Raw genomic sequence first — 27623 nt, forward strand, 5'->3', positions numbered from 1 at the left:
ACATTCTAAGTGATTCTCAGGATTAAAAATAATTCAAACAGATAAAATGTGTCCCAGGTTTAGGACCAAATGCCTTATCCAGCTCAGAGAAAGTGGAAATGTGCTTCTGAAGCACAGTGCTAAATACATAATCTAAATTTTATGCCGTATAAATACAAAGTGGTTAGAAAGTTATTTTTTTGTCCACCTGGATCTGCAACACGTTTACTTTGCACTAATCGCCCAGTCTGCTGCCACTCACAATTAATTTTTGAATATCCACAGGAACTTTTTATGCAAAATGAAAAATGCTAAACAACTGTATTTGCTTTGCAGAAGTAACAATAGGCTTATCTTTATCATAAGTCCTGTGAATGTTGGTTTATGAAAAAGATATTCTTAATGCTACAAGTGCTCCACTGGATTTGTAACACATTACACTAAGTGTCCTCCTTGTGAAACAGTTTGCACTTTACAAGTCTTAACATGAAGACTTTAGGTCTTCCCACTTCAAGCGAATATTACTTCTGGCTATACTTTCCCAAATTTTGTTATTTCATAAAAGAAAACTGAAAATCTAAATTTATTTATGAAATATAGGTTTCAGTTTGTCGTGGAAACATGTTTACCAACATGCAATGTCTTGCATACCTAACTAGCTATATACTCAAGTCTTGAATGTTCACTGCTATGGGAGGTCCAAATAACTACCTAGCTATTTTTATTTAAAATGACAGAATGCTTTGAAAAATCTTTTGTGCAGCTAGCTACATTAAAGTAATATATTTAGCTCTTGAACTTTATCACTTATTTATTTAATAACAAATGTGCCCTGGAGTGCTGGCATGGTACTGGCTAGAGGTAGCTTAAAATCACAAAATAAATATTATCCAGATGTGACCATCCCTCATCATCAGACATCGGAAAGGCGTTTCTGTTCTTTACTTCTCATTGTGGGGTACCTCGAATTCTGTAAATCCAATGAAAAAAAATTACTTAAGAATTCCTCTTCTTTCCCTTGCACTACTCATGGCATTTCTTTGCATGCCTTCAGTTTCAAGCCACGATCCCTGAGCTTCCAACCCCGTCTTAGTCACAAGTTTCAGCGCTAGCCAAAGTGACGGACAACGTTGAGGAACTCTGGGTAATTTTGAAAAAATGTGGTTCTGCCTTATGATTTTCAAATATTTGCTGCTGATATCAGCATATTTTGGCCCTCGGGTGCCACACCTCCGTACATATAGGAGTTAATTATCTTTAAAAAAATTCTTATAAAACATTGCACAAACACTTTGACGCGGGAGTTTGATATTGGAATTATTTATTCATTGGTGGTTTTGTGATAATACTGCTGGTTCGCTTTCGTTCTCTGGTCATTCTACAGAGACTGCTGGTTCTTATTACGACAAACAAAAAGGTTCAAAATAAGTTTAATGGTATCACAAAAGGTGTCTAACGTAGTTCATGAAGGGAAAGGCGAGCGTTGAAGATGGCGGCAGAACGTGATCTGTCACAAGGGGAGATAGAAAATCGCATTCTAGAATCTATAAATGTTATACGAACGGCAAAGAAGAAAAAAGTAACACTACATAATATACTTAAGTTTATTAGTAAAGGTACGTGCTCTGTTTCTGAAGTAGGATAAAGGATGCTTTGGAAAACCTAGAGAAGTGCAAAATGATTTATAAGAAGGGACTTGACGAAGATGCTTCGTATTTTTATACTGATACTACTACGTATATGGAATTATCTGTGACATCGCCAAACACTGGAAACGAAATTGTTACAGGTACGAAAGAACAGAATACTACTCTCGATGAGTTTGGTAAATTTGACATGATGTTGGATGAGACGCTCACAAAAATGAAAAATAAATCTGTAGTGGATACGTTTTTCCCATGTACACCATCTCCAGGACGTTTTAAATTTAGTAAGGGCATTGGCAAAAACGCACTTCTGCCAGAGGACTACCTACATAGTGAGGTAATATTTTTACGTAAAGAGCTTGACAATAAACAAAAAGTTATTGACAGTTTGTTGTTACTTCTCGAGAAAATGTCCACCATTTTGAATTATCAAGGAAAAAATTCTACATTGGAATCGAATAAATCTGCTAATGTTGTTGTAAATGATTCGGCAATTAATTTAAAGAGAAGTATTTCCACAGGAACGGAACAAGTCGATTTAACTATACAAACATGTGAACAGCAATTAGCAAATTACAGAAAGAAATGTCATAGTAATTATTATTCAAACGTAAACGTGAAAAGTATCACAACAACTGAGAAAAATAATGTTGTTTTAGAAGATAGTTTTGTTGTAAATAACGAAGACGAAAGTAAAGAAGATGAGTCGGTAATTCCATGGAAATTTGGTACAACACTCGTTGTCGGTGATTCAATGTTCTACGGACTTGATGAACAAAGAATGTCAGCACTTCGTAACGTTAAAGTTCGTTCATTCCCTGGAGCGAGGGTAGAAGACATGTTTCATTATGTAAAGCCTCTATTACAAAAGAAACCGGACAAAATAATTCTACATGTTGGAACCAACAATACTATTAATGAAACCTCGCGACAGATTTTGGACAAACTATTGAGTTTGAAGACTTTTATTAACACCAAACTTCCTAGATGTAAAGTGATTTTTTCGTCCGTGATTAAAAGAACTGATAATGCAAAAGCCGCAGTAACGGTTAACCATTTGAATAGGCATTCAAAAGAACTGTCTCTGAATATAATTGATAATGACAATATTTCACCTGAATGTCTTGGGAAGAAAGGGTTACATTTGAGTGGGTTGGGGGACAGGGAAATTAGCTGTAAATTTTATTAGAAAAATGAAATCTCGAGATTGATGTCAGGAATATTCTGCAAAAGACAATGTTGAACTACCAGTAAACTGCAGTGTGAAAAATATCTTGGGTAAAAACAATTACGAGAATGCGAAAAAGATTCTTGACAATTTGAGATCACAAAACATAAATAGACTAATTTTTGGGCATGTTAATATCAATTCACTACGAAATAAGTTTGAGCCTCTTATTGATCAAGTTAATAGAAACCTTGATCTCTTTTTAATTTCAGAGACAAAATTAAATGAATCATTTCCTACTAATCAGTTTTTGATTCAAGGCTATAATGCATACCGTTTTGACAGAAATGGCAATGGGGGAGGAATGATTCTATGTGTACGAAATGATATTCCCTCAAAACTTTTAAAACCCAAATGTGAAAGTAGTGAGCTTGAAATTTTTTATATTGAACTAAATTTAAGAAGCAAAAAATGGTTAGTTGTGTGTTTATATAACCCAAAAACTAATCTTATTGCTCAAAACTTAAACCACATAAGTAAAAACATTGATTCGTTTTCCTGCAAATATGAGAACTATGTAATACTGGGTGATTTTAACGCTGAAATTAGCAATCTACATGTAAATGAATTTTTAACAACATATAAACTTAACTCTTTAATAAAAGAGCCTACATGCTTCAAAAGCATAGATAACCCTACAAACATAGATCTCATCTTAACAAACCACCCAAGATCTTTTTGTCACTCCAGGGCTATTGAAACAGGCTTGTCTGATTTTCATAAATTGACAATGACTGTTTTAAAAGCCAACTTTGCTAAACGAAAACCAAAAATTAAAAATTATAGAGCATATCGGAATTTCAATAATGTAAATTTCCGCCATGATATAATGGGTGCTCTAAATGATGACAAAAATCTCGATGATTTTAAAATGTTTGAAAATTTCAAAAACAGTGTTTTAAGCATCTTAGATAATGCTCCTCGAAAGAAAAGGTATGTACGTCATAATCAGGCAGCTTTTATGAGTAAAGAAATAAACAAGGCAATTATGAAGAGATCAAAACCTTTAAATAAGCATAGGAAGGATAAAACTCCAGAGAGTAAATTAGCATACAATAAACAAAGGAATTTTTGTGTTTCACTAATAAGAAAAAGTAAATACAAATTCTTCAACAACCTTAATGTTAAAAATATAACTGACAATAGGTTATTCTGGAAAACAGTAAAACCATGTTTCTCTAACAAGACAGTTACAAGTGAAAATAATACCTTAGTTGAAAATGGGACTACAATATCTCATGATAAAGATATTACTGAAATATTCAACAATTATTTTGGCAGTGTTGTTGAAAATTTAGGCATAAAGTCATCAAATATACAACCTTCAAGTAATGAAAACAGACCCAAAGATCAAATAAATTCGATAATATATAAATATAAATCTCATCCTAGTGTAGAAAAGATAAGAAAAAACGCAAAAAGCAACACAAAATTTTCTTTTAAACAAACTGCATTTGAAGATGTTGAAAAATACATTCGAAAACTTGATCCAAAAAAGGCGCAGCAAAAAGATGATATTCCTACTAACATCATCAAAGAAAACAGTGATATTTTTAGCCAATTCATTACTGAAAATTTTAATCAATCGTTAAAAAGTTCTGAATTTGCAACATCTTTGAAAAACGCAGATATTACTCCTACACACAAGAAAGGACTGCGCACTGAAAAGGCGAACTATAGACCTGTAAGCGTCCTATCGAACATCTCAAAAATCTATGAAAGATGCATGTATGACCAAATATACACCTTCTTCGAGCCATTATTTTCGAAACTTCAATTTGGTTTTCGCAAGGGGCACAGTTCACAACAATGCCTCATAAGTATGATTGAAAAATGGAAAAACAGTCTTGACAAAGGTGGCACATTTGGAGCGCTTTTAACTGATTTGTCTAAGGCATTTGACTGCATACCACACGAGCTATTACTAGCAAAACTTCATGCATATGGCTTTGATATGAACTCTTTGCTGTTTATAGAATCGTACCTAATTGACAGGAAACAGCGAGTACGTATAAATAACAATTATAGTACATGGAAAAAAATAAAATACGGCGTACCGCAAGGATCAATTTTGGGTCCTTTGCTTTTCAATATATTTTTATGCGACCTTTTCCTTTTTGTCCCATATATGGACATTGTCAACTATGCTGATGATACAACCCCATTTTCAATAGGAAAGAATATCAACGAAGTTATTGAAAAGATTGAATATGCAGCAATTATAATATTTACTTGGTTTGAAAATAACGGTATGAAAGCCAACCCAGAAAAATCACATTTTTTACTAACAAAACTGATGTACGATTAAAAGTTTGTGATGAACTTCTAAACAATTCTCAAACTGAGCCGCTTGGTATAACCATAGACCACAAACTTTCTTTCGAGGAACATGTTAATCAGCTCTGTAACAAGGCAAGCCAGAAAGTTAGTGCGCTTGCAAGGTTATCTTCCTTAATGACATTAGACCAGCGAAAGCTGATTATTAATGCTTTTGTCACTAGTCATTTTTCGTACTGTCCATTAGTATGGATGTTTCACAGTCGTAAATTAAACAATAGGATAAACCATATACATGAAAGAGCACTAAGAATTATCTATCAAGACTATCAATCCTCATTTGAAGAGCTTTTATCAAAAAATGGGAGCGTTACAATTCACCAAACGAACTTACGCATCCTTGTTACTGAGCTGTATAAAGCTAAAACAAAAACAGGTCCAGAAATGTTGAATGAAATTTTTATTTTTCCTGAACCAGTGTATAATTTGAGGAAGGACAAACTCAAGAGTAAAAAAATTTTTTAGTGAGATATGGGATCGAAACACTGTCTAATGTTGGGTTAAAGCTTTGGAACTCTTTGCCTAACGAGTATCGGAACGCAGGTACTTTAATTGAGCTTAGAAACAAAATAAGAAACTGGATTCCAAACCATTGTCCTTGCAGATTATGCAAAACTTTTATACCTGAATTAGGTTTTCTTTAGTTTCCCTGTTGTCTTACTTTGCCAGTTGTGGAGCGGGAACTCAGTTAAACATGTCTTGCGGTGCGACGGTTTTGGTGGGGTGGTATCATATGAGAATATTCTAGCCTTATTATCTGGTTGTATATTATTTTCTCTCGACCCCTGCCTGGGAAGTTTGACTGAGTTCCTGGAACCACCACTACATAGCCTTGACATATTTTTGACATATTATTTATATTATTTAAAATACTTAAAAAAAAATGGTATACGGTATTCCTTATAGATTTTTTATATTCAGTTATTTATTGTTTTTAATGTTTTTAAAGTTGACTTTAATTAGCCTCAGAGCTACATTTTCTTGTAAATTTGTCAACTATAAATAAATTAATAATAATAATAATAATAATAATAATAATAATAATAATAATAATAATAATAATAATAATAATAATAATAATAATAATAATAATAATAATAATAATAATAATAATAATAATAATAATAATAATAATAATAATAATAATAATAATAATAATAATAATAATAATTATAGTTAATTGGTGGTGCATTTCAGACCAACATTTTTTATCTTTGTATTTCTTTTTTTTCTAGTGGTAACACAATAACATTGTTTGTATTTCTTTTAATGTAAATAATCATTGTTTTGAAACACTTTTATTGGCCTTCCTTTGTTTTTCGTTGCTTGTATGGAACTTTGGTCTGAAAGATACCACCAAATAATACATGATGTTTTTCTTGTTACAATGCGTCGTACAGCGTTGGTCATATTATTTTTTTGTGCATTCACTTGTGAATAAATAAACCCCAATTCACTTTTATTTAATAAACATATAAAGTTTTGGAAAAATTTGTTTGTCCAGAAAATAAAGCGAACTTCTAACGATGCAACACGCGTTGCGGTTTTCATGAGAACGGAATCCAGTGTCGAAAATAACGCTTTCTACAGGACCGATATTTGTAGATATGGCTTTGCTTTTCGACCTTACCAGTTATTGGCCTGGAATTGTCAATGGTATGTGTCAATAATGACATAAAACATGCATTCGTGTGCTCAAAAATGGCTTTTAAAATACAAAACCTAGAACAGTTAGTCGGAATTGCCCCACCATTTAAAACACAATTACATCGGAAGTTGTCAATGAAACGAAAATCGTTATCGCCATCAAGAACAGTGTATATAGAAGTCAAATTTTATGTGCCCATTCGGGTTCACACCAAGTATCAACAGTGGCGCAAAGTTTTTGTGACTGTTGGACCCTGTTGGTTTTTTCTTGTGAAAAAGAGTATCTGCTAGGTAAGATCTAATTATTTATTGAATTTCTGAGTAGTATATTGTTTACCAAGGTTTCCATTAGTTAAAATTTAGCTGGGTACCTAGTTATGGCTAGCCAGAAGCTAGCTAGGTATCTCTAGTTAGGTTCTGGCTAGGGCCAGGAGCTAAACAGTTCAAGAAGGAGCAACTGCCATTTAGGCTATTATATGTAGTATATTTAAGCTATGATAGTCTATGCAGGTGATATATCATAATGATACCATTGTTTTCATTAAATAATTGCAAATGGTTGCTAAGCTGTGATATTCAACAACCCAAGGAAATAATCAAATATTATTTGGGACCCAACGTCACCAGCTGAATGTAACTGTTCTGCCCAATCTTAGGACGCTGCCCAATCTTTGGACATAAAATTGCCCAGTCTTAAGACTGGGGTGTCACAAGATTGGGCAAAAGACCAGGGTGTCACAAGATTGGGCAAAAGACCATGTTAGGCCCATCCTTGGTGCCTTTTAGATTTTAAAGAAGGGATGTATGTTCTGCCCAGATTGCGAAACGGCCTGTTCACAACCGGGACAGCCGGATTATGTATGCATGGTCCGATTATGTTTTTTCCCTGGTTATCAGCGTTCATAACCCGCTTGATTATGAACGCTAATATAAATGGCTGGCATTTTCTTCAAACTTTGTAAATTAAACATTCTCTGGAAGATAGCACACCCCTAAAAACTAGACATGGTGAAAGAAAAAAGTGTGGACGTAATTCTTAGTATAAACTACTCTTGTAAATACATTTCAACATATATACTTTAAAGTAACTAAATTTCACGGAACCTAAATTATTCTTTTTGCAGAAATTATTTTGGTGAAAAGTTATTAAACTTGCGAATCCCAAAATTTAGTATTTGCCACGAAATTTTGTTTCATTTAAGAACAACAACAACTTTGCCACCAGGGCTATTTGCTTGTCAGAAGTGATGACAAATGATATAAAGCAGTCAGCCCCGATTGTATTTGTTTTATAAGTCTCGAATAATATTTAATTGTCATACATAAGCCGGCCTTTCCCGATTATGTTCGTTCTATAATAAGTGAGAAATAATATTAGACTGTCGTATATAAAATGGCCTGCCCTGATTATGTTCCTTTTATAAGTGACAAATAATATTTTTTGAGTAATAAATCGGCCCATCCTGATTATGTTGCCCTAATTATGTATTTTCTGCCCTGTTCTTAACCAGGGCAAGCTGCAAGTCCCAACAAACATTCTCAGGCACATTAAAACATCATATTTTGGGTACTGTTGAATTGACCCAGCCAAATTTTGGACACAGTAGAGTGAAAATCATAGCTAGCTAGGTAGCTGGTAGAGAACGTGTTATACATTTAGCATTTATATACAGCTTGTAGTAGTGGCTAAATTTTAAAAATAAAATGTTTATATTTATGAAGAATCAGAAAAATCGTATTCAACCATATTATTAGTTAGCTAGCTGTTAATTTCATTGGATGAGATGTTTAACTAGCTAGCGAGCTGTAGCCAGCTAGTTAATATCATAGTCTATAGAAGAAAAACCTTATTAGACTATGCTAATATGGTTGAGTAGTTTCAATTTTTTATACATAAAATACATGGTATATATAAATTGTCAGCCTTCTGATTTTCCAAGAAAAGTTTCAATTTAAAGTTCCTATTAAGAGGTAAATTCTAAAAAATTTATTGTTCTGTTTGTCTTCCACAATTGTTCTAAGATTGGGCATGTACTTCCATAGATTGGGCAGTCCAGTCTTAAGACTGGCCACCCATTTGTCACTGTCAGAAGATTGGCCTGGCCAGTCTTAAGACGGGGTGTGTTCCAAGATTGGGCAGAACATAACCCTACAGTGCCACTGATTTTTATGAGAGTAATAAAAGGTTGAATATTCCAGCACCGCACTGAAAATGTTTCTCGGGACTCAGCCCAAAAGCTATAGGACATGTTTTTTAGACCCGGGCTGACATTTTCAATCATGAGAATTGCTAATAATAGTTTTCGCACCTGTATTATTGTTGAATTGAGATGCTGTGAAAAATGGCTTTTCGATGTCCTGAGAAATGCATAAATTTTTGAACTCTGAAACTATGATAATAGGTCCAAAAACTTTTGGCTCTATTTCATTGGACTGGTTTAAAACCACAGCATACCAGGTTTTGAGATACTCTTTTGATTTTTTAAGAAGTTATGGGACTTTTAATTTTAACCACAAATACGATTTTATACTGTTATTGAAATTGTTTTGTAAAATTACCACCTTTAGTAATGTTTAAATTCACAAATGATGTCATGGCAGTATAATAAGCTAATTAATAATTGCAAGCATTTGCATACTCTATTTCATTGGACTGGTTTAAAACCACAGCATACCAGGTTTTGAGATACTCTTTTGATTTTTTAAGAAGTTATGGGACTTTTAATTTTAACGACAAATACGATTTTATACTGTTATTGAAATTGTTTTGTAAAATTACCACCTTTAGTAATGTTTAAATTCACAAATGATGTCATGGCAGTATAATAAGCTAATTAATAATTGCAAACATTTGCATACGTGCCATTAAAATTAGGGTTAAGTATCCCCTTTAACCTTTTCCATGAAAATCATAAATGCAGTAAATATCGTAAAAAAGCATAGTTAAAAATTTTTATTACGTTCTTTTAAATCAAATTGTTATGTAATTGTATATAATAACAAATTCCTCATGAAGACTCCCAGGAGCTAAATAATTTGGAAAAGCATTTTTTATATATAGTTTGTTTGATTTTACTGTTGGTATATTACTTCTGCAACTAAAATAAAACACAGGCTACAACAACCTGTAAATATCAGATATTTACCTAACTAGTCTAAAATCTCCTAACTAGAATACTATCCTAATAGTATAGTAGCCTAATTTGTTTTCCCTAAATGATGAAGATTGGTTGCATATAGGTAATCTTTACTTATATCACTACATAAAGCTTTTTTGTTTTGATAGATAGATAGATAGATAGATAGATGTGCATATTTTACATGGCTAGCCTCACAAATATCGAGGGATATACCCTGTCTATTATTTCCAGGAGGGGCCATGGCTTAGATGGAGAGTCCTAGAGTATTTAATGCTCATTTTGAGCTACGCAGACCCAATTAGTAGGGCCCACGCTCTACCAGACAACTCCCGGCAACATCCAACGGCCCACACAGTGTGCCATCTCCCCAATTTCCCTCACATGACTTGGGTTAACCCGGGGCTATGGTAACATTCACTCGCCCATGTTGAATCGCCGTCAAGAGGAATTGAACCCCGGTCTCCCGCACAGAGTACGAAAGCTATAACCACTAATCTACGGCGCCACCCAAATGTAATTTATTAACTATGTTTCAGCTGTTCGACAGCCATTCTTAAGTACAAATCATTGGCATAAACAACTATTGCAATATTTTTATACAAATAATTGTATATACGACCATATCCGATGATCATAACCTTGGCCTTAAATGGACTGTCCGGTGAAAAATGATTATAAAGTATTATTTTAAATTATCACATAGAAAATACCTTTCTTTTTTGATATTATTCACTTAATCATACATAATCAAACTTTTTATCGTAGTTGTTGTTAATGCATGGCTTCATCTTGTTGCTGCAAATGTCGGAAAAGGTCCTGAGTTAAAAATTTAATATGCGTAATTATGCATGTTACGTAAGAACAGTGGTGAAAACATACTATATGCAGTGAAAGTGTGTAGCGTATTCGGTAGAAAATATAACCCTCCCCCTAGAAGTTAGGTGTTTAGAAACTTATTTTATAAAAAATTTCAATTTTAACCTCTTCTCTGCAAATTATGAAATGCGATTATTACTATGCCTTCCTGGAACACAAAAATCATGGTATTAGGTTTTCGTTATGAACCGGAAGATTTATAAAATACGGGTTGCTCCTGAAACACATTGTTTCAAACTCCGTATTGAATTAAAGTTGAAGTGTATATACCCTAAAAATTAATGCACAGCTATAAACCATCTCATTTTGATAACATAATTTTGTTAACATATTTTTAGACATTTATACTAACTTTGCGTTATATTTTTTTAGACTGAAGCTTTGAAGTTTTGTGCAGTTTCCTGGTTTGAAAGAATTGGTAATATTTTAGTAAAAGTTGTTTGTATACAATTTACTGCCTCATTTCAAGTTACCATGAAATACTGTAAAGAAGTAACTGTAGCTTAAAGTTCCTGCTGAGAATTTACAGGCAATCGGTAACCTAATTGTAGGGGAAAGGGTGGGGCAGAGGACAAGAAAATTTTACCACTTATTTCAATTTATTAACACCCCTCATTAATTTGCGTTCTTCAATAAAAACGTTGTGGAGAACAAAAATATTTATATAAATAACAAAAGCTATCCAATCCTGTAGAGGAAACATTAGCCAATGTTTACAGTGTCTGATACAAGCAGAATACCTGTTGCACTCTATACATTACCCTCCTAGCCCTCTTCCCCTTGATTTCGGCCCCCTACCCCAACTATTGAGTTGAAGGAAATTACCATCCCTGCCCCCACTCCCACTCCTTAATAAGCCCCTCCCACTACAATTAGGGTTACCAAGTGTAGTCTTATTTCTTTCATAATACAACGTTTTTTTCATAATACAAAGTCAGTAGTGCTGCTAATTAATCCATTGTTACTTTTGCTGCCAAAAATATTTTGTCAATTTTTAATCGGGGTAAAAAGATAATTCGTTACTTGGGATGTTTTTTGCTATTACCTTGTATCACTAAAGTAATATAATAATTTTTTATTTTTTAGACATTTTCAGCGTTACACGTTTTATAAAAGAACACTTGGTGTTCCAGTTTCTTATTTTGGGTACTTTATAAATTTAGTTTTAGTTAATCAAATCTACTAAAATTCCTTTAAAAAATTTCAATACAAAACCGTGTTTATTCCAAAATTTCCTTACATAAATTTTGCCTGCAAAATTATTCTTGCTAAAAAAAATCAAACATTGATTCGAATAAAAGTGGATTTCGTTTCTGATGGCAGTATTCTTAACATAACATTTAGGTGATTTGAAAGGCAAGCCCTTTAAAACGAAAAGTAATTTCTCAATAAAAGACTTTTGATAATAGAACGTACAATTTATGGTAACTTGAATTTCTATTACTTTTGTTATTGTAGAAAATGTATGTGTTTGTGCGGTACCTCGTATTCAGTTGATACGCCTGTATTTTATGCATACACTCGTATTCAATGTAGGCAATTGTATTTGTAGGGAATGTAGGCGCTCGTTTATAATGCAAACACTCGTATTAGTTTTAATGCAAACACTCGTATATAGCTAATGCAGACACTCGTATATAGCTAATGCAGACACCCGTGTATAATGCAAACACTTGTGTATAATGGAAACACTGTCGTATATGGCTATTGCAAACACTCGTATATAGCTAATGCAGACACTCGTATATAGCTAATGCAGACACCCGTGTATAATGCAAACACTTGTGTATAATGGAAACACTGTCGTATATGGCTAATGCAAACACTCGTATATAGCTCATGCAGACACTCGTATATAGCTAATGCAGACACCCGTGTATAATGCCAACACTTGTGTATAATGGAAACACTGTCGTATATGGCTAATGCAGACACTCGTATATAGCTAATGCAGACACTCGTATATAGCTAATGCAGATACTCATTTATAATGCAAACACTCGTATATAAGAAGACACTCGTATTTGCTACAGACACTCGTATTTGTTGCAGCCATTGATATTCGTTGCAGCCACTCGTGTTCGTTACAGGCACTCGTATTCGTTGCAGACACTCGTATGTAGAACCTCGTATTTCAGTGATTCGATTGTATTTAATGTATCCACTTGTATTCAATACAGCCAAATGTATGTGGACAGTTGCAATTAGTATAGACACTTATCTCTTATTTGTTGCAGTCACTTGAATGCCGTAATTGTATTTGATGAATGAATTTTATTTAATGTTATACTTGTATTCAATGTGTACTCTCGTTTTTTATGCAGACATGTACTTTATGTAAACACCTGTATTTTATGCAGGCATTTGTATGTAGTAACTCGTATTCCGTTATTACACCAGTAATTAATGTATATACTTCAGTGCTTCGAATAAACGCCTGAGGCGGTTATTTAAGTTTTCGATTTTTAGAGGGGCGTTTATTTAAGAGATCTCTACATTTTCTATATACATATCTATATCATCCATATCGTCAATTATATAATGATGTAGTCCAGCGTTGACCTTATCTTCATATTTATTAAGTGAAACAAGCGTCCCTGTAAAGGAGAAGGCGTTTATTAAAAGGGGCAATTGATGAAAAAACCTTTAAAAGAGGGAAAGGGCGCGAAAAGGAACAGGGCGTTTAACCGAAGCATTGCGGTACTCATATTCAAGCAGACAATGTGTGTAAACACTTGTATTTATGTAGACACTTGTGTTATATGTAGATGCTGGTATTTATGTAGACACTCATATTTTATGCAGAAACTTGTAACTGTGCGGAATATGTAAACACTCGTATTTTATGCAGGCACTCGTATGTAGGAACTCATATTCAGGGAGAAAACTGTATGTGGACACATGCATTTAACACAGAAACTCGTAAAACTCTCGCAAAAGTTTGTGTTTTTAACCCTAAGCATATCGGATTTTATATCCTCCATAACTTCTGATAGCTAAAGCTTCCTAAATGAAATGGAAACACAAAGTAACAGTAGGAACTGGGAAAAACGACTAAGTTGCGGTCACAAACGTGACAAGGGCCTGACAGAGGGCGGTTAAAACTTCCTTTATACTTGGCTATGACTCGCATCAACTTTCGTCAACTCGCGTCAATATAAAAGCGTAAAAAAGTGCTTAATGTAAAGACAGCAGGTGAAAAAAAATTGCCTTCAAATATGCTTCCAAATGTGAAAATCTTTATTTTGAGTACATATCTTAAAGTTTATAAAATAATTCGCAGAAAAAGACAACCGATAAATTCATATTCTTGCAGAAAAAAACGAATTCGAGTATATCCATGTCTTTTTAGTAATCGGGGTGATAGCAAGTTCCGAGGTTGATGTAAAGAACGGGATGATATTAAGGGGTGAGGTTGATATAAAGAACGGGGTGATAATAAGTGCCGAGGTTAGTACAAGGACCGAAGGTGATAATAAATGCCGAGGTTGATGTAAGGATCGGGGTGATGATAAGTGCCGAGGTTGATATAAAGAACGGGGTGATAAGTGCCGAGGTTGATATAAGGATTGAAGATCACAATGAGAACCACGTGAAATAAAGATCGGGGTGATAAACACAGCCAAGGTTGATAGAAGGACCGAATATGATAATAAGTACCCCGTGTATTATAGGATCGTAGGTGAGAATAAATGTCGAGATTCTGTAAATGCAAGTAGTTTGCTCAGATAGTTCCCTGTCGGGCAGGCGAAACAGGGAAGAAACAGTACCTGGTCCTGATGATAAACTGATCATTCTCGTTGTTTGATAACCTACACCTATCGTTTTTCTATCGTACTGTTTAATAAAATATTCTTTCTTTAATTGCGTAACGTTAAGCCGCCCTAATTTTTATCGATTTTGCAAGCGTTGATAATTTGTTTTTTTTATACAAACGGGTTGCTGGAGGAAAAGAAACACAGTAACTCGTTTGCCCACAGGCACTATTTCCGCAACTTTATGCTACTAGTCAGTAGCCCGTAGATAAATCCACGGGTTATCGTGTCCTTTATCTACCGCATTTCGTGTGTTTCACTACTGCAGTGACCATTTTGCGTGACAGACACACTGACGTATACGGGTATTATAATATAGATAAATAAGTAACAAGAAAAACCCGTTCATTTTTGGGAGTATTCAAAAAATTTCCGCAGATACAATATTTCGAGAAAGTGACAGAAACTCGCACTTTGTGGAAATTATTTCACGTTGCAATTAAACCTTATCTAGTAAGATTAGCCGTATAAATAAAAATTGGATCCTGGTTGAGAAAAACAAAAACACAAAATACAGCCTGCAGTTACTATCGCGTAGGAAAATTCACCTGATACTTCCAGTTCACCGAAAACAAAGATGAAAGTTCCATTTAATTGCTAAGTACAGGTGGCTACGCCTTATGAATTAAATTTACGCATCATTTCCTTCCACCGGTGTTATTACAACTGCTTACTTCAGTAGAACTGTATTTGTATGAATATGTATTTTTATCTTTATTTTAGAATTTTCGACATGGAAGGTAGAAAGTCTCTCTGCAGAAATACAGTACGGCAATTAGTTTATGTAACAAGACTATCAAAACAATAGTTGTTGTAGTTTTACATAGCCAGATGTTAGTAATGTGTATAAAACATAGCCTATTTACCTATTGCTATGTTAAAAAAGAGTTGTCCGAATTTTTTTTAAAGTTATGGACTTGACTTGATAACAACGGTTTTGTTTATTATTAGCCTACCATTCAGAAGTACAGTTCTCACGAGTTTGATAACTTGAAAGATGCAGTGAGAAAAAAGTCACCGTGCAATGTGTTAGTTGGCGTTATTGAAAAAATAATGGCTTTGAAAAATGTTTTGGTTATTAAAGTAGCTGATGGCACTTGTGAAGCATTTGTTCGTGTCCAGGAGTACTGCGACAAATTATCCAAATATATCAGCTCTGGGGATATATTGTACCTAAAAAAAATAACTTTTGATGAGGATAAAATGGGAGAATTTGCCAAAAAATCATTGATTTCGAAACATTCAAACATGGTGTTACCATATCCAGAGCATTGTAAGTAACTCTTAGTAATTTTATTTTATTTTATTTATTTATCATTTATTCGGCAAAATTAGGTAGGTGCAAGTATTTCTTGTTTATTAACCATTTATAACGATTTTCAAATTTCTTACGTTTCAAATTTTTAATTACTACTAGTCGGTAGCCCATGGAAATATCCCGGGTTCGCCCGTCCTTTTTATACAGCATTGCGTCTCGCTAATTGGGCAGCTAAAATACCATTTTGCGTGACAGACAAACGTATACGGGTATTATAATATAGACTAGTCGTTAAACCGTGGAAAAATCCACGGGGTCGCCCGTCCTTTATATATCGCATTTCGTGTTTCCGTAACAAAAAGACAAACAGACGCACGAACACACAGACGGAATACGGCTATTATTAACGAGATAGCCGGTAGCTCGTGGAAAATCCACAGGACCGCCCATCCTTTATATATAGCATATTTCGTGTTTCCGTAGCACAACGTTTTTCTCGTGCACAAACAGACAGACGGAATACGGCTATTATTAAAGAGACTAGTCGTTTACCTGTGGAAGAATCCACGGGGTCGCCCGTCCTTTATATATCGCATTTCGTGTTTCCGTAACAAAAAGACAAACAGACGCTCGAACAGACAGACGGAATGCGGCTATTATTAAAGAGATGTGCGGGCATCGTGATCTTAAATTCAGTCGCACGGTAGCACACTTTTAAAAGTCACTTTGTTGGTGTTGCTAATAATATGATCGATAATTTTCTGGTCGGCGAGAATATGTGTTGATTTCGTCCAAACATTTGTAAGATATCTTTGTATTTCATTGTTACTGGGTTATCGGTGTCGTAAAGATCTATGTTAAAGTCATCAGTAAAAAAACGAGACTATTCCGTTTTTTAAAAATTTCTGACAGTTTTGGTGCTTAAATTTATTTAGCTATTCAATTTTTTCACTATCCACAAAGTTCAATTGATAAAATGTCCCTAATTACATGAATTTAAGATAATCTTCCGATGTTACTAGGTCAACGGTGCGGAGCATGTTTTTTTATGTATCATTATGTCAAAGTTCATATTGTTCAATATAATATAAAATCCATCGAACATTGAAGAAAGTGACTGAGCGTCCTGATGAGCTGTTTTGAGTTGTGTGATTTATTTTTTCTTTGTGTGTCCAGTAAATGTTTTGATGCGATTGATGAGAACCAGGCCACGGATTTTTCGCTATATCGCCTGACAAAATTATGTTAAAAGTTGCTATTGAATTACTGTAATATAAAATGCGTCTGTTTGATCGCTTCAGTGGAGAAAACATGAACATAAAACTTGTCTGTATAACCATAAAACTAGGATTAACTCCAAAATTATCACACCACCAAAACAGCATCCAATTGTTACCATACATATATCAAAACAGTCAATAATCCAATAAGCTAGTTAACACTTTAACAGGTACAACTCGTTTAACATATAATGTTTATGTATCCACTCCACATTTACACGTCTGTTACACATCCGATCATCTCTCGCTCAAATTTTATAATGTTTTTAATGTTAACGTTCAAGCTTTTTAACGTATTGGAGACGTGTTTGAAAAATAACTCACAATATTGTCTTTCAACGTTGAAGCTATCCCATGAATGTAATGCCTTCTTATTCGCATTATCCTTAACAATAATATGACAATATTTTTTAGGGAAAAAAATGTTTTATTTCGAACATTTGGAGGCACTTCATTCGTTTATCTACTGCAATTATAATATTGTTAAAAATACATCTGATAACGACGAAAGCGAATGGAGCATCTTTTCCTTTAGCGAAAAAGGTTAGACTATTTCATCAAGGTGTAGTATTGTGTTAGTCTGAAATAGAAATTTTTTATCTTTTTTTTTTTAGATCCAGAGTTCATTATCACAATTGCAGTGAGTTAAATTACTTTGTACTTTTAACCCTACTGAGCGAAGTTTAGGAAGAGTGGAGGGAGGGGACTTGGAATTCTTTCTGCACATAGCGCTTTATAAGATAGATAAAATGAAGAAAACTTTAAAGAAGATTTTCTTAACAAAATATTTCTGAGAGAGTCACCCAATTCCAACACTTTGATGCATACCGTAAATGCTCGATTAAGCGCCCCGGGCGTTTGTTTGAATGTTGGCTTTTAGGGTGGGCTCTAGATGGGCAGTAAGTCAAAAAGCGCTTATAACAAAATATCATTTTTCTGTTATGTTAAAGTCTGTTTTAAGGAAACTATATTGGTCGCAAAATAAAAAGAACAACGGATATAGATGAAGCAGGTATAAAATAACATGCTTCTGAGCGTAAAGGTTTATGGTTAAATTTTCTCTGCGTCAATAAAATGAAAGCGGATTTTTTAAACAAAAAGGTAGACAAACATTTTGACAAATGTTTTATGATGCATTTTAAATTTTAAAAATACTTGATTAAGTGCGCTTATTCGGGAGTGGGAGCTTAATTGAACATTTATGGATGCTTAGTAATAGTTATAATGGATAGTTATAATGCGTTTGCTATAAACTTTGCAGTCCGATGAAGCGCCAGCGCACATGGAGGAAATGAATTCAATGCAGAAAGATAACCTGGTAAAAAGATTAACTTCTCCATAATATTTTACAGCGATTTACATTTGTGTTCTTATTAATGAATTACTTGTTTTATCACTAGGTTCAAATTCAAGAAGAAGAAAGCACTTCGGAATACGAGCCCAGCTCATTGGATAGTGAATCAGGTACAATTAAGCCTGTTAGCCTGTTATTATTATGGGCTAAGATTTTAAATTAAACAAAGTCTGTTAAGTTGTCGGCCGTCCAATGAGCTCTGACAGGTTTGCGTACTTGTTTTATAGATATTTGTTCTAATTGCGACGAACTTCGAACCTCGACCAACGTTTGCAATGTATTAAGTCCGAAATTGTATTTAATCTTTTAAACATTCTCTCTTTCCTTGGTTATTTTTCCTTTGCTTTTTTGCATTTAGAAAAAGAAAGAGAAGATCAACATCTTATAATGGTTAGACATTATATCACCCTCTCTTTTAATCTATTTTCTGTTAAGCTTTTAGCCGGATTTTGTGTTTCACAAGGGAAATTTACAAATTACCCGGGCATATTATGATCAGATACAAAGTTAAGCTAAAAAACTGATAGGGGACCATTTAGTCCATTGTTTTCTACATAGCTTGAACTATTCCTGTCTACACTTTTGTTTTATTGTCTACTGAAATGTGACTTACTTATTTAGTATCATAAAGCTAAGAAAAGAAAACAGTCTGATGTCAACAAAAACACTGCAACTAACAGAAAGGTACAAATGCAATTCTTTTCTTGTTATTGTATCTATTCACACAAACATGGTCACTAGTATTTCACATTTTAATCTTTTTTATTAGAATGGAAAAAAGGAGAGTGGGAAGATGGAAACATCAGACTCCGAAGAGGACATCTTCTCTCAACGCAAGGTATTATAAAACCATAACGATGTATTATATATTAAATATATATTTTATATATAATAAATTCAGCTGTTGTGCTCAATATCTGTTGTACAATTTTTCGGATATATAGATTTACTGGTTTTTTAGACAAAGAAACTAAGACAAGCAGAGCAAGCTGCGGAGTACCAGCCACAAGACATTATTTGTAAAAAGCGTGAATTTCAACACCGCTTAAAAAAAAGGAATGCCCCTCTTAGAAAAGTGAAAACCGAATTGCAATTGAAGAAGCAGAGAAAGAAAGTTGAAGAACTCGTTTCCCAACATTTGGGTTCTGCTGATGCTATAACACAGCACTATCATGGTTTACAAAAAAAGTACTATATCTACAAGTGTTCTGTCTGTGGGGCGTTTGTGAGCGAAAAATTAAGAAGACACTTACAAGAAAAACATAAATACTCATGGTCGGATGCCAGGCTACAGGAAACAAAGATGCGTGTATTTTTTCTGTGGTGCAACGCGACAAAACATGAAACACATTTACCGTTGCCGTGTATGGAGTGCAGCGAATGGCATACGAGGTAGAGTTATTTTCTAGCTATCGGAGCTCCTCTGGGCATCCTCACCCTTGTCAGGTTTATTAGTAACTCTCTTTTCCTATATTGTATGGCTACGATACTTTGTAGCCTTTATATTAATCTTCAATTTAATTTAATTTAAAGACGTTTAGTAGTAAAGTAGCAATGTGAAAAAGGCTGTTTTGAACGTTTATTTTTTATTTTTTAATACAAATATTTTATTTTTTACCAAAAACTTTCCGTTACTTACTTACTGTTAATTCGTGTAGAGCGACCTAGACGCTGGATACAAATTGTTAACGCCCAATAAGGCGCATTGTGGCACTTTAGGCGGAGAGGGTGTAGTGGTAGCGCATTTGACTTGTAACCATAAGGTTTAAGGTTTGATTCCTCACTCTGCTCAATTTGAATATACTGTAGTCAGCCCATTTCAGCTTTTTAATGGCCGCTAATTGGCTTGTGTGGCAGGCAAACAAGTTAGAGCAATGCTATACTTATCTCTCGTACTTAGATTTCGAAAAGCGAAAACATCTCATTGCTTATACTATATTTTAAGGCTAGATCATCATCTCAAACGTCATCCTTTTCATAAACAGATGTCTATGGAAGAAATAAAAGAAACAGTAGAGCAAGCTAGGGCTGAACATTGGAGCAAAGGATTTGGCCAAAATGGCAGTAAAGTACCAAGTGAGGACAAAGTAACAGAAAAGTTTAAATCTAACCTAAATGTTGAGGCGGATGGCGACGATTTTGTGTCAAGATCACAGCCAGTGCCTTTGCAACATGATCATCCAAGTTTGGACTATATTCCGTCAGGATCTTGCCGTCTCACTTCGTCCAAACGAAAGGAATGGGGTGTAAAACCTGATGATTTTTTTAGTATTTATTTTTCCACTGCTGATGACTTGCTAGACAATTTTCAAGAAGAACTGCTACAGTCTGGCCATACAAAAGACAACTCAACTCAACATAGAAACCAAGTTGAATTAATATGGACATCGATAAGCAAAGACCTCGTCATGTTTCCTATAAATCCCCTTTCGAACATGCATTTGTTAAGGGATTATTACCATCGGCCTACATTTAAAACTATTGGCAAAAAGGATGGAGTGCAGGCGAGCACCTTGCGTGCACGTTATGGATCTTTAGGAATGTTTTTACAGTACCTCCGACGTAACGAGATTTTTGCTGGAATGAGCAGATTGCAGCTTTCCTCTCTTTCACAATCTGCTAATGATTTCAACAAGCAGTTAAACCCGTTGGTGAAGCAGAGAAAGGTCGAAATTAGAAAGAACAAGTGCAAGCAGCTGCTTCGACCAACGCATTTTATCAAGTATGGTGAGAGCAAATTTGTGCAACATTTGATTTCACAAGTGCAGAAGGGAGTTACAAAGAGGAGCCAATTTACAAGATCGTTTGCTATTCAATTTCGTGACTATTTGATCACCAATTTAGTTATTGGAAACGGATTGCGTGCCTCTAACATTATCGAGCTGACAACAAAGGATGTGGATAATGCTACAGTTGTGGAGGGCTATGAAGGACATAAAGTACTTTCCAACTACAAATACAAGACAAGTACAATTTATGGCGAAAAATTCATCGTCGTAAATGACATGCTCTATTTGCAACTTCAATTTTTCCTTCGCAATTTGAGATCAATAATTTCAAAAAACCCTTCATTAAAAGTTTTTCTTCCTGCCTCTGGAGCGCCGAAGATGAGCCAAACAAATGTGTCGGCAAGCTTAACGGCAAGTTTTAAACTTGCAAAAGTTTTATTTCAAAATGAATACCAACGCATTTCATGTACAAGAGTGCGATGTGGTCTGGCAACGTTTGCTTGTAACGATGGCGGCTTTGAATCAGGTTTTTTTGCGAAGCATTTTATGAAAAACAAAGAACAGACGACGGACATGCACTACAACTTACTGTCGAATCGCAGACATGCGTTGAATATAGCCATGAAGCTATATGCTTCTTTCAACGGCGTCGATGGAGAGAAAATTACGATTGAACCAAAAGATGTCCATGAAATAGCCGATAAGCTTAAAAAATCTTCCGGGAATCTGAACAAAGAACAGATACTTCGCTGGTTAAAAAGTAACGATCCACATGTCACCAAAAGCGAGTTGGCTGATTTCGAGGAAATGTTAGCTGAGTGTGATCAAAAACCAAGCGGAAATACTTCAAGTTTCTATGGTGCTTCGCAGCAGGTAAACAATTATTTTAAACGTTATGGTACCTAAAGCCACAAACAAAAACAATAAAAAACAATTATTTTGGCTACTTATTATTTTACTTTTTTTAACTTTTTTTTAAAGATTTATTTTAACCGACGCAATTGTTTTCAAACAAACTAAAAACTTTTGACTCATAGCTTATTCGCAAAAGTTAAAAAAGTGAAGTACAATACAGTTTAAATGAATTTCCTTAGGAGAAAGATATTGATTTTATTTCCGTTGCTAACTTGGATGGTACTACCACAGAAAACGAAAAGGTTTGTTTTTACTTAACATACAAGATAACTAGCTGATAAACAGTGGTAATAAAACTATCATGATCTTCATATAAACTTTAGCTAAGTAGCGAGCGCAGCTCTGAAGATGGCGACAGTGATAGCGAGAATGAAAGTTTTGTTAATTCCCACGATGGCAGCTTAGAGGTATAGTCCGCAAACTACATTCTTTTAAAACAAGTTTATATGTTTTGGTTTTACACTTTTAGGCAGGTTAAATATTAGACACGTTTATAATTTACGCATGTACTTATTATAATCTACCCATAGGAGCAGTGGACAGATAAAAATGTTAAAAACATCAGCAAAAAAGTTTCTACTAGGACGAAGGTATATTTTGCAATATTTGAAAAATATGTTTAAAAGCAAGACTAAACTTCAGATCACGAAGCAAGCCTTTTGGTTCCAAAGAGGAGTTATTTGAGGCAAAAATATTTTGACGAGTATATAATCGACTTTTTTTCTATTTTAATGAGTAGACTTAGTAATTCGAAAATATAGAAATATAAATTTATGAGATCGTTCATGTGAATATCGTAAGCATTCAATAAAAAGTGTTGTTGATTTTTAGGTCGAAATAACATCTGATTCCAGTGGCTCAGATATAGACTGCGATCATCTACAGGTAAAGTAATATCTTTAAGCAAAATGTCAATGGGTCTTACAGCTTTTTATAAATTTGATTTCGGTCATCACTTGGTTGCACACTATCCCTACAAACCCTTGAAACAAACAACATGTATATGTAGTAACCTAGCTTGATAGCACACAAAAGACATATAGACAGCGACATGATATTTTCTTATACTTATCTATGTTATGTTATGTATCTGTCTATGTGTTTATCGTCTGGATTGTTTAGAGTGATATCCAGGACGTTCTGTTTCAATATGACCAAAGGCGACCAGGAGATCTCATATATGCACGACAAAGTGGTGGAAGGATTGCCTATTTGATGTGTGCTCACTTTTGTGAGCCATTGATTATCCGAAAGCCATTTGATAATGAATTTAGTGTCGAAACATTTAAAGATGAAGAAGTGGCTTATTTTATAAGTAAAATTAAGAGCAGTATTTTGCGCAAACATCTGGAAATGTTTACCCCAACGAGTGTTAAATTTTTCGTACTGGCCCTAAGAAGAAAATATTGGTCTAATGTTAAGCTTAATTTCACAAAATGGAAGAGATTCAGAAAAGAAGGGTCTAGCATGATTCAAATGTGTAAAGATTAGTAAGTTTGCTGCTACTACTGTTTTTATATACGTTTTCACTCAAAAGCAGCACAGGATGTGCAAAAACCTAATCTTGAACCCCTGATAAAGTATATACATATTGGCTTTGTTTGAAAATTCCTTTTTCTTTCTTTCTAGCAATGATTTTTCTGTTACCTCGGTGAGTGTTTTATATTTATGTTTTACTTTAGAATAAATGGAAAGCCATGTCATACTTTTTAAATTTTTCTGTTCCCGTACAAATTGTTATTGATATGAAGTTTCAAAGATATTTTAAAGGTCTATCTATATAGAGCTCTCTAGAGAACGAAAAATTATAGTGATAAATACGAGTCAGAAAAATACATAGTTTATGACGGTATGTATCTCTTTACGTGTTTTTCTGACAATTCGATATTTAATAGCCTGAGCAAAGAAATAAAGATAATGACCTCCATCACACTAGTCAAACCAGCGATTACAAAGAAGAGGTAAAACAAATTAATGCTGTTTTGAAAACAGAGCCTGTATGCATTATTACCGACTATCATTATGTATATTTTAGTCAAGTAGCGCCAACCAAGACTTATCGCAAAAAGACAATGCCAAATCTGTGGTCTGCGTCAAGCAAACGAAGGTAATTTAGATGCAATGAATTTTGAAAAAAAAATATCATTTAAATAAAATCTTACCTAAAAAATCCAAATTATTTTGTGGTTGTAGAACTATGAATTAAGAAAGGCTACCGTCTATGTACCACCAACAGTATGCGACACTCCATCATTTATGCATGACGTAAGTGATTTTTTTGTTTGTTTTTATTTGGTTTGGTCTGCGAGCATACTAGATTAAATAGTCAGAATGACTTTTTGAATTTAGCCAAACGAGGTGAAGCAACAGAATCCAAAAGCATCAGAGGTAATAATATGGTTCTAATCATCATTAAGTCATCGAACTACCTTTTTTTCACTAAACACATTCCATTTTGGAATGTTATAGGTTCTCCAATCTTGTAACGACCATTTTACGCGTCCAAAAGAAGTAAGTAACACGGAGCCGGCATTACACTGAATAATCATGCTGTTTACTCTTTAAATGTTATGATTGTATCAAATAAAAGTATTACTATTTAGGAACAGGCTTTGGGGGATGAGCAATGTTGCTTGACAAATGTAGATCCCTCAAGCAATTTCATTTGCAAAAAGATCGACAGTTATATAGGTAGATCGCTAGTTCATGCAGTCCATAACAAACTCTTCCAAATATCTTCCAATGTGAGCACGCTGGTAATAAAACACTGATCAATTTTGTTGATATTCTAGGCCATGGTGTATTTGCTTTAAAAAAATTCATACCTGGCGACTTTCTTCTCCAGTATCCTGGAAGTTTAGTGACCGCGGAAAAGGGTGATAAACTGGAAAAATACTATGAAAAGAAAGGAAAAGGATGCTATCTTTACTTTTTTAATTACCATGGAAAAAAATTATGGTAAGAATTTCGTTGGATTATCAAAAGTACGCTGATGCACCTTTCTACACATTTTTTAAATATATTTTTAGTGTGGATGCTACAAAAAACAATCGGTTGGGCAAATTTGTCAATGACAGCCAGAAGTCCTACGCCAACAGCGTAATGAAAGTAAAGACGTTTGGTGGGAAACCTTTTCTTTGCTTATACGCATTGAAAACTATTGAGAAAGGTTCAGAGATCAGGTAACTATCTCTAACAAAGAAATGTAAACAATTAAATCCTGTCATCAATTATTACATTTTTTACAATTTCTATTTCTAGATATAGTTATGGCGAAACTTCTGGTCTGACTTGGCGAAAAATGGTAGGAGAAATAAAGTTAATTTAACTGTTAAATAAGGCTATCCTTTTCATAAAAACCGTGTTGTTGCTTTGGCCACCTAATACAACCACCACTTTATGTTGCGGAATAAATTTACAAAAATTAGCTAATTGAAAATATATAATTTGTCATTAAAATTAATATAAAGTCATTAAAATTTCAAAATATGTTAGTTTTTTTCAAAACACATAAGTGTAATTTCCAAAGTAAACAAAAAAGAGCCTGCCATAAATTTGACATCGCACATACCGGACGAACATGCCAGAATATGTGCTTCGGCCATCTAAGTCTGCAATGCAACAAAAACGTATTGTGCGCACACGAAAATTGCAGTGCGGCGCTTTGCTAACACATTTACCTAATATTTGATTCAGCCTCAGTCTTGAATACATTTTTATCACAAATATCAAGTGTAAAGGTACTACAGATACATTTGCGATCATTGTTAAGGACGATAGTTTTTCAGCATGATCAACAATAAAATGAAAAGTTACTTACTTTTTCTGTACATGTTATCTTGATGAAATTTATCTGATTGTTTCTTCAAATTGTATCGTTTATAGGCAAACTACAAAAGGCCATTTTCCTTGACAACTCTGGTAAGTAACTCTCATTTGCAATTTGCAGTATGAAGCAACCGCCTTTTTAAACACTTTGTTCTACTTCTTAATTAGGGTAAGATGGATGAATCAGTAGACGCCAACTTAGAGGTAATCAAGATTTATACCACTATTATTGTGGCAACTAATTCGTGTTATTTAAAAAACTTTCCATTTCCATTTTAGCTATCACCTGATCGAGAATTAGATTTAGGTTAATGTTTCGTTTGTATTTAATGGAAGGTCCGTTTATGTAAATGTTAGATTTCACTCTATATGTTTAGATAACTACAGGGTCAGCGGACGTTAATTTTTTCTATCTCTTTAATTTTTAAATATGCTACGCTAAAAGTATTGAACGATATTATTTTTAACTGCCATTTTGTATATTGCGTGTATATATGATTATACTCATTACTGCGTATCTAACTATTAACTTTTAGTTGGTTCTTACAAACTAAGATTTGGATAGTTACAGTACTATTTTAACCTAATTTAGTGATAATTTCTGATCTTTGGCGAAACTATAGCGCTGTCCCTGTAAATGTATTTATTCAATCTGTAATCAGTGTTGATTTAAAGATAATTATAGTTACGAAATAATTAGCTTGTAATGGTTGCAATGGTTGTTTTGATTATCCCAGTAATAATCCTTTGTAAACAATTATGCAAAACTGCACCATTACTTTTAGTTCATCTGTAGCCAATTATTGCTTAGTTCTTGTTACACGATAAATTAAAAGACACACAAAATGTAGCATATTTTGGTATTCTTGTCAGCGTAATTGCTGGGAAACCTTTTCTTTGCTTATACGCTCTTGTTGTTAGTAATTTAAAAAGTGGCGGCTGATCATCACAATGATGGAATTGATCTGGTAGATCTGTGACAGAAAAAAAACCTAGAGGGTTTTGAGAAAATTAAAATTCTTTCTCTTCCAAGAAAAGAATTTAGAAGGAAACAACGCAACAAGTGAATAGTTGGATAAAGCATCAACAAAGAGTAGACTTCGACACATATTTTTAAACCTATTTAAACCTGCAACAATGCTTTTTTTGCATTGATCGAGTCGGGTACTTTGATGGAGTTATCACTCTCCAAAGATAAGGCTGGGTGTAATTAAACCCCATTGCCGATTTAACTATTTGGAAAAGATAGTTTACCTCATCTATTATAAAAAGAATAGGTACGATTTGCGGATTGTTTAATACTGGTGGATTCATTTGAGATTTCTGGTCAAACACTGGTATGATGGCAATCGCAATGCAAATCAATTGCAGACAGCACAGTGCGCGATACGGATTTGTGAAGTACTGCACCACTTATTGCGACAAAGTAAAAAAACAATATATGTATATAAAATAAGAATAACAATAAAGTGAACTACACCTTCATAGTGTTTTTAGAACAAAAGGATATGTTTTTATCAAAGAAGTTACTGACCATAAAAATGTACCTTCCCCAAATAAACTAATTAATGTTTCGCCCAGAAATGCATGT

General features: G+C 34.0%; 4 protein-coding genes across 10 annotated transcripts in view; 3 read left to right on the forward strand and 1 right to left on the reverse strand.

Moving 5' to 3' along the window:
• Nucleotides 1-27623, reverse strand: part of LOC130647548 (superoxide dismutase [Mn] 2-like) — an 81729-nt gene that overhangs the window by 15829 nt on the left and 38277 nt on the right. The window lies entirely within an intron of this gene.
• Nucleotides 1259-2814, forward strand: LOC130647547 (uncharacterized). The gene has a single exon (XM_057453443.1). It carries the CDS (start codon nucleotides 1657-1659, stop codon nucleotides 2812-2814), a length of 1158 nt encoding a protein of 385 aa, XP_057309426.1. The 5' UTR covers nucleotides 1259-1656.
• LOC130648176 (uncharacterized) lies at nucleotides 2982-6868 on the forward strand. The gene is made up of 9 exons (XM_057454215.1): nucleotides 2982-3009; nucleotides 3066-3218; nucleotides 3273-3893; nucleotides 4068-4181; nucleotides 4314-4858; nucleotides 5219-5294; nucleotides 5656-5733; nucleotides 5835-5908; nucleotides 6695-6868. The coding sequence occupies exons 1-9, from the start codon at nucleotides 2982-2984 to the stop codon at nucleotides 6866-6868; spliced, it is 1863 nt and encodes a 620-aa protein (XP_057310198.1).
• LOC130647542 (uncharacterized) lies at nucleotides 6813-26878 on the forward strand. Of its 6 annotated transcripts, XM_057453429.1 has the most exons (31): nucleotides 6813-7128; nucleotides 11226-11271; nucleotides 15392-15434; nucleotides 15620-15941; nucleotides 17621-17749; nucleotides 17821-17846; nucleotides 18468-18524; nucleotides 18607-18670; nucleotides 18919-18950; nucleotides 19182-19244; nucleotides 19330-19398; nucleotides 19522-19952; nucleotides 20506-22162; nucleotides 22384-22446; nucleotides 22528-22611; nucleotides 22735-22794; nucleotides 23036-23089; nucleotides 23327-23694; nucleotides 23834-23855; nucleotides 24100-24165; nucleotides 24240-24311; nucleotides 24398-24469; nucleotides 24554-24592; nucleotides 24674-24715; nucleotides 24808-24895; nucleotides 24997-25162; nucleotides 25234-25386; nucleotides 25466-25508; nucleotides 26090-26125; nucleotides 26201-26236; nucleotides 26312-26878. In XM_057453429.1, exons 3-31 carry the CDS (start codon nucleotides 15402-15404, stop codon nucleotides 26342-26344), a joined length of 4380 nt encoding a protein of 1459 aa, XP_057309412.1. In that variant the 5' UTR covers nucleotides 6813-7128; nucleotides 11226-11271; nucleotides 15392-15401; the 3' UTR covers nucleotides 26345-26878. The 6 variants fall into 6 exon arrangements, with proteins under 6 accessions (XP_057309412.1, XP_057309413.1, XP_057309414.1 ...); XM_057453430.1 differs by lacking the exon at nucleotides 24674-24715; XM_057453431.1 differs by lacking the exon at nucleotides 24100-24165.

This window comes from Hydractinia symbiolongicarpus, chromosome 6 (assembly GCF_029227915.1).
Source record: "Hydractinia symbiolongicarpus strain clone_291-10 chromosome 6, HSymV2.1, whole genome shotgun sequence".
NCBI classification, from domain to species: domain Eukaryota; kingdom Metazoa; phylum Cnidaria; class Hydrozoa; order Anthoathecata; family Hydractiniidae; genus Hydractinia; species Hydractinia symbiolongicarpus.

Excerpts from the sequence above, each read along its gene's own strand:
- LOC130647542 (XM_057453429.1), top strand. The coding sequence starts at position 15,402 with ATGGAAGGTAGAAAGTCTCTCTGCAGAAATACA. Across the intron at positions 17,750-17,820 it reads CTTTTCCTTTAGCGAAAAAG|ATCCAGAGTTCATTATCACA; the intron begins GTTAGACTATTT and ends TTTTTTTTTTAG. Across the intron at positions 25,387-25,465 it reads GAGAAAGGTTCAGAGATCAG|ATATAGTTATGGCGAAACTT; the intron begins GTAACTATCTCT and ends TTCTATTTCTAG.
- LOC130647547 (XM_057453443.1), top strand. The coding sequence starts at position 1,657 with ATGATTTATAAGAAGGGACTTGACGAAGATGCTTCGTATTTTTATACT.
- LOC130648176 (XM_057454215.1), top strand. The coding sequence starts at position 2,982 with ATGTTAATATCAATTCACTACGAAATAA. Across the intron at positions 3,219-3,272 it reads AAAACCCAAATGTGAAAGTA|TTGTGTGTTTATATAACCCA; the intron begins GTGAGCTTGAAA and ends AAAAATGGTTAG. Across the intron at positions 3,894-4,067 it reads GAAGGATAAAACTCCAGAGA|TTGAAAATGGGACTACAATA; the intron begins GTAAATTAGCAT and ends ATAATACCTTAG.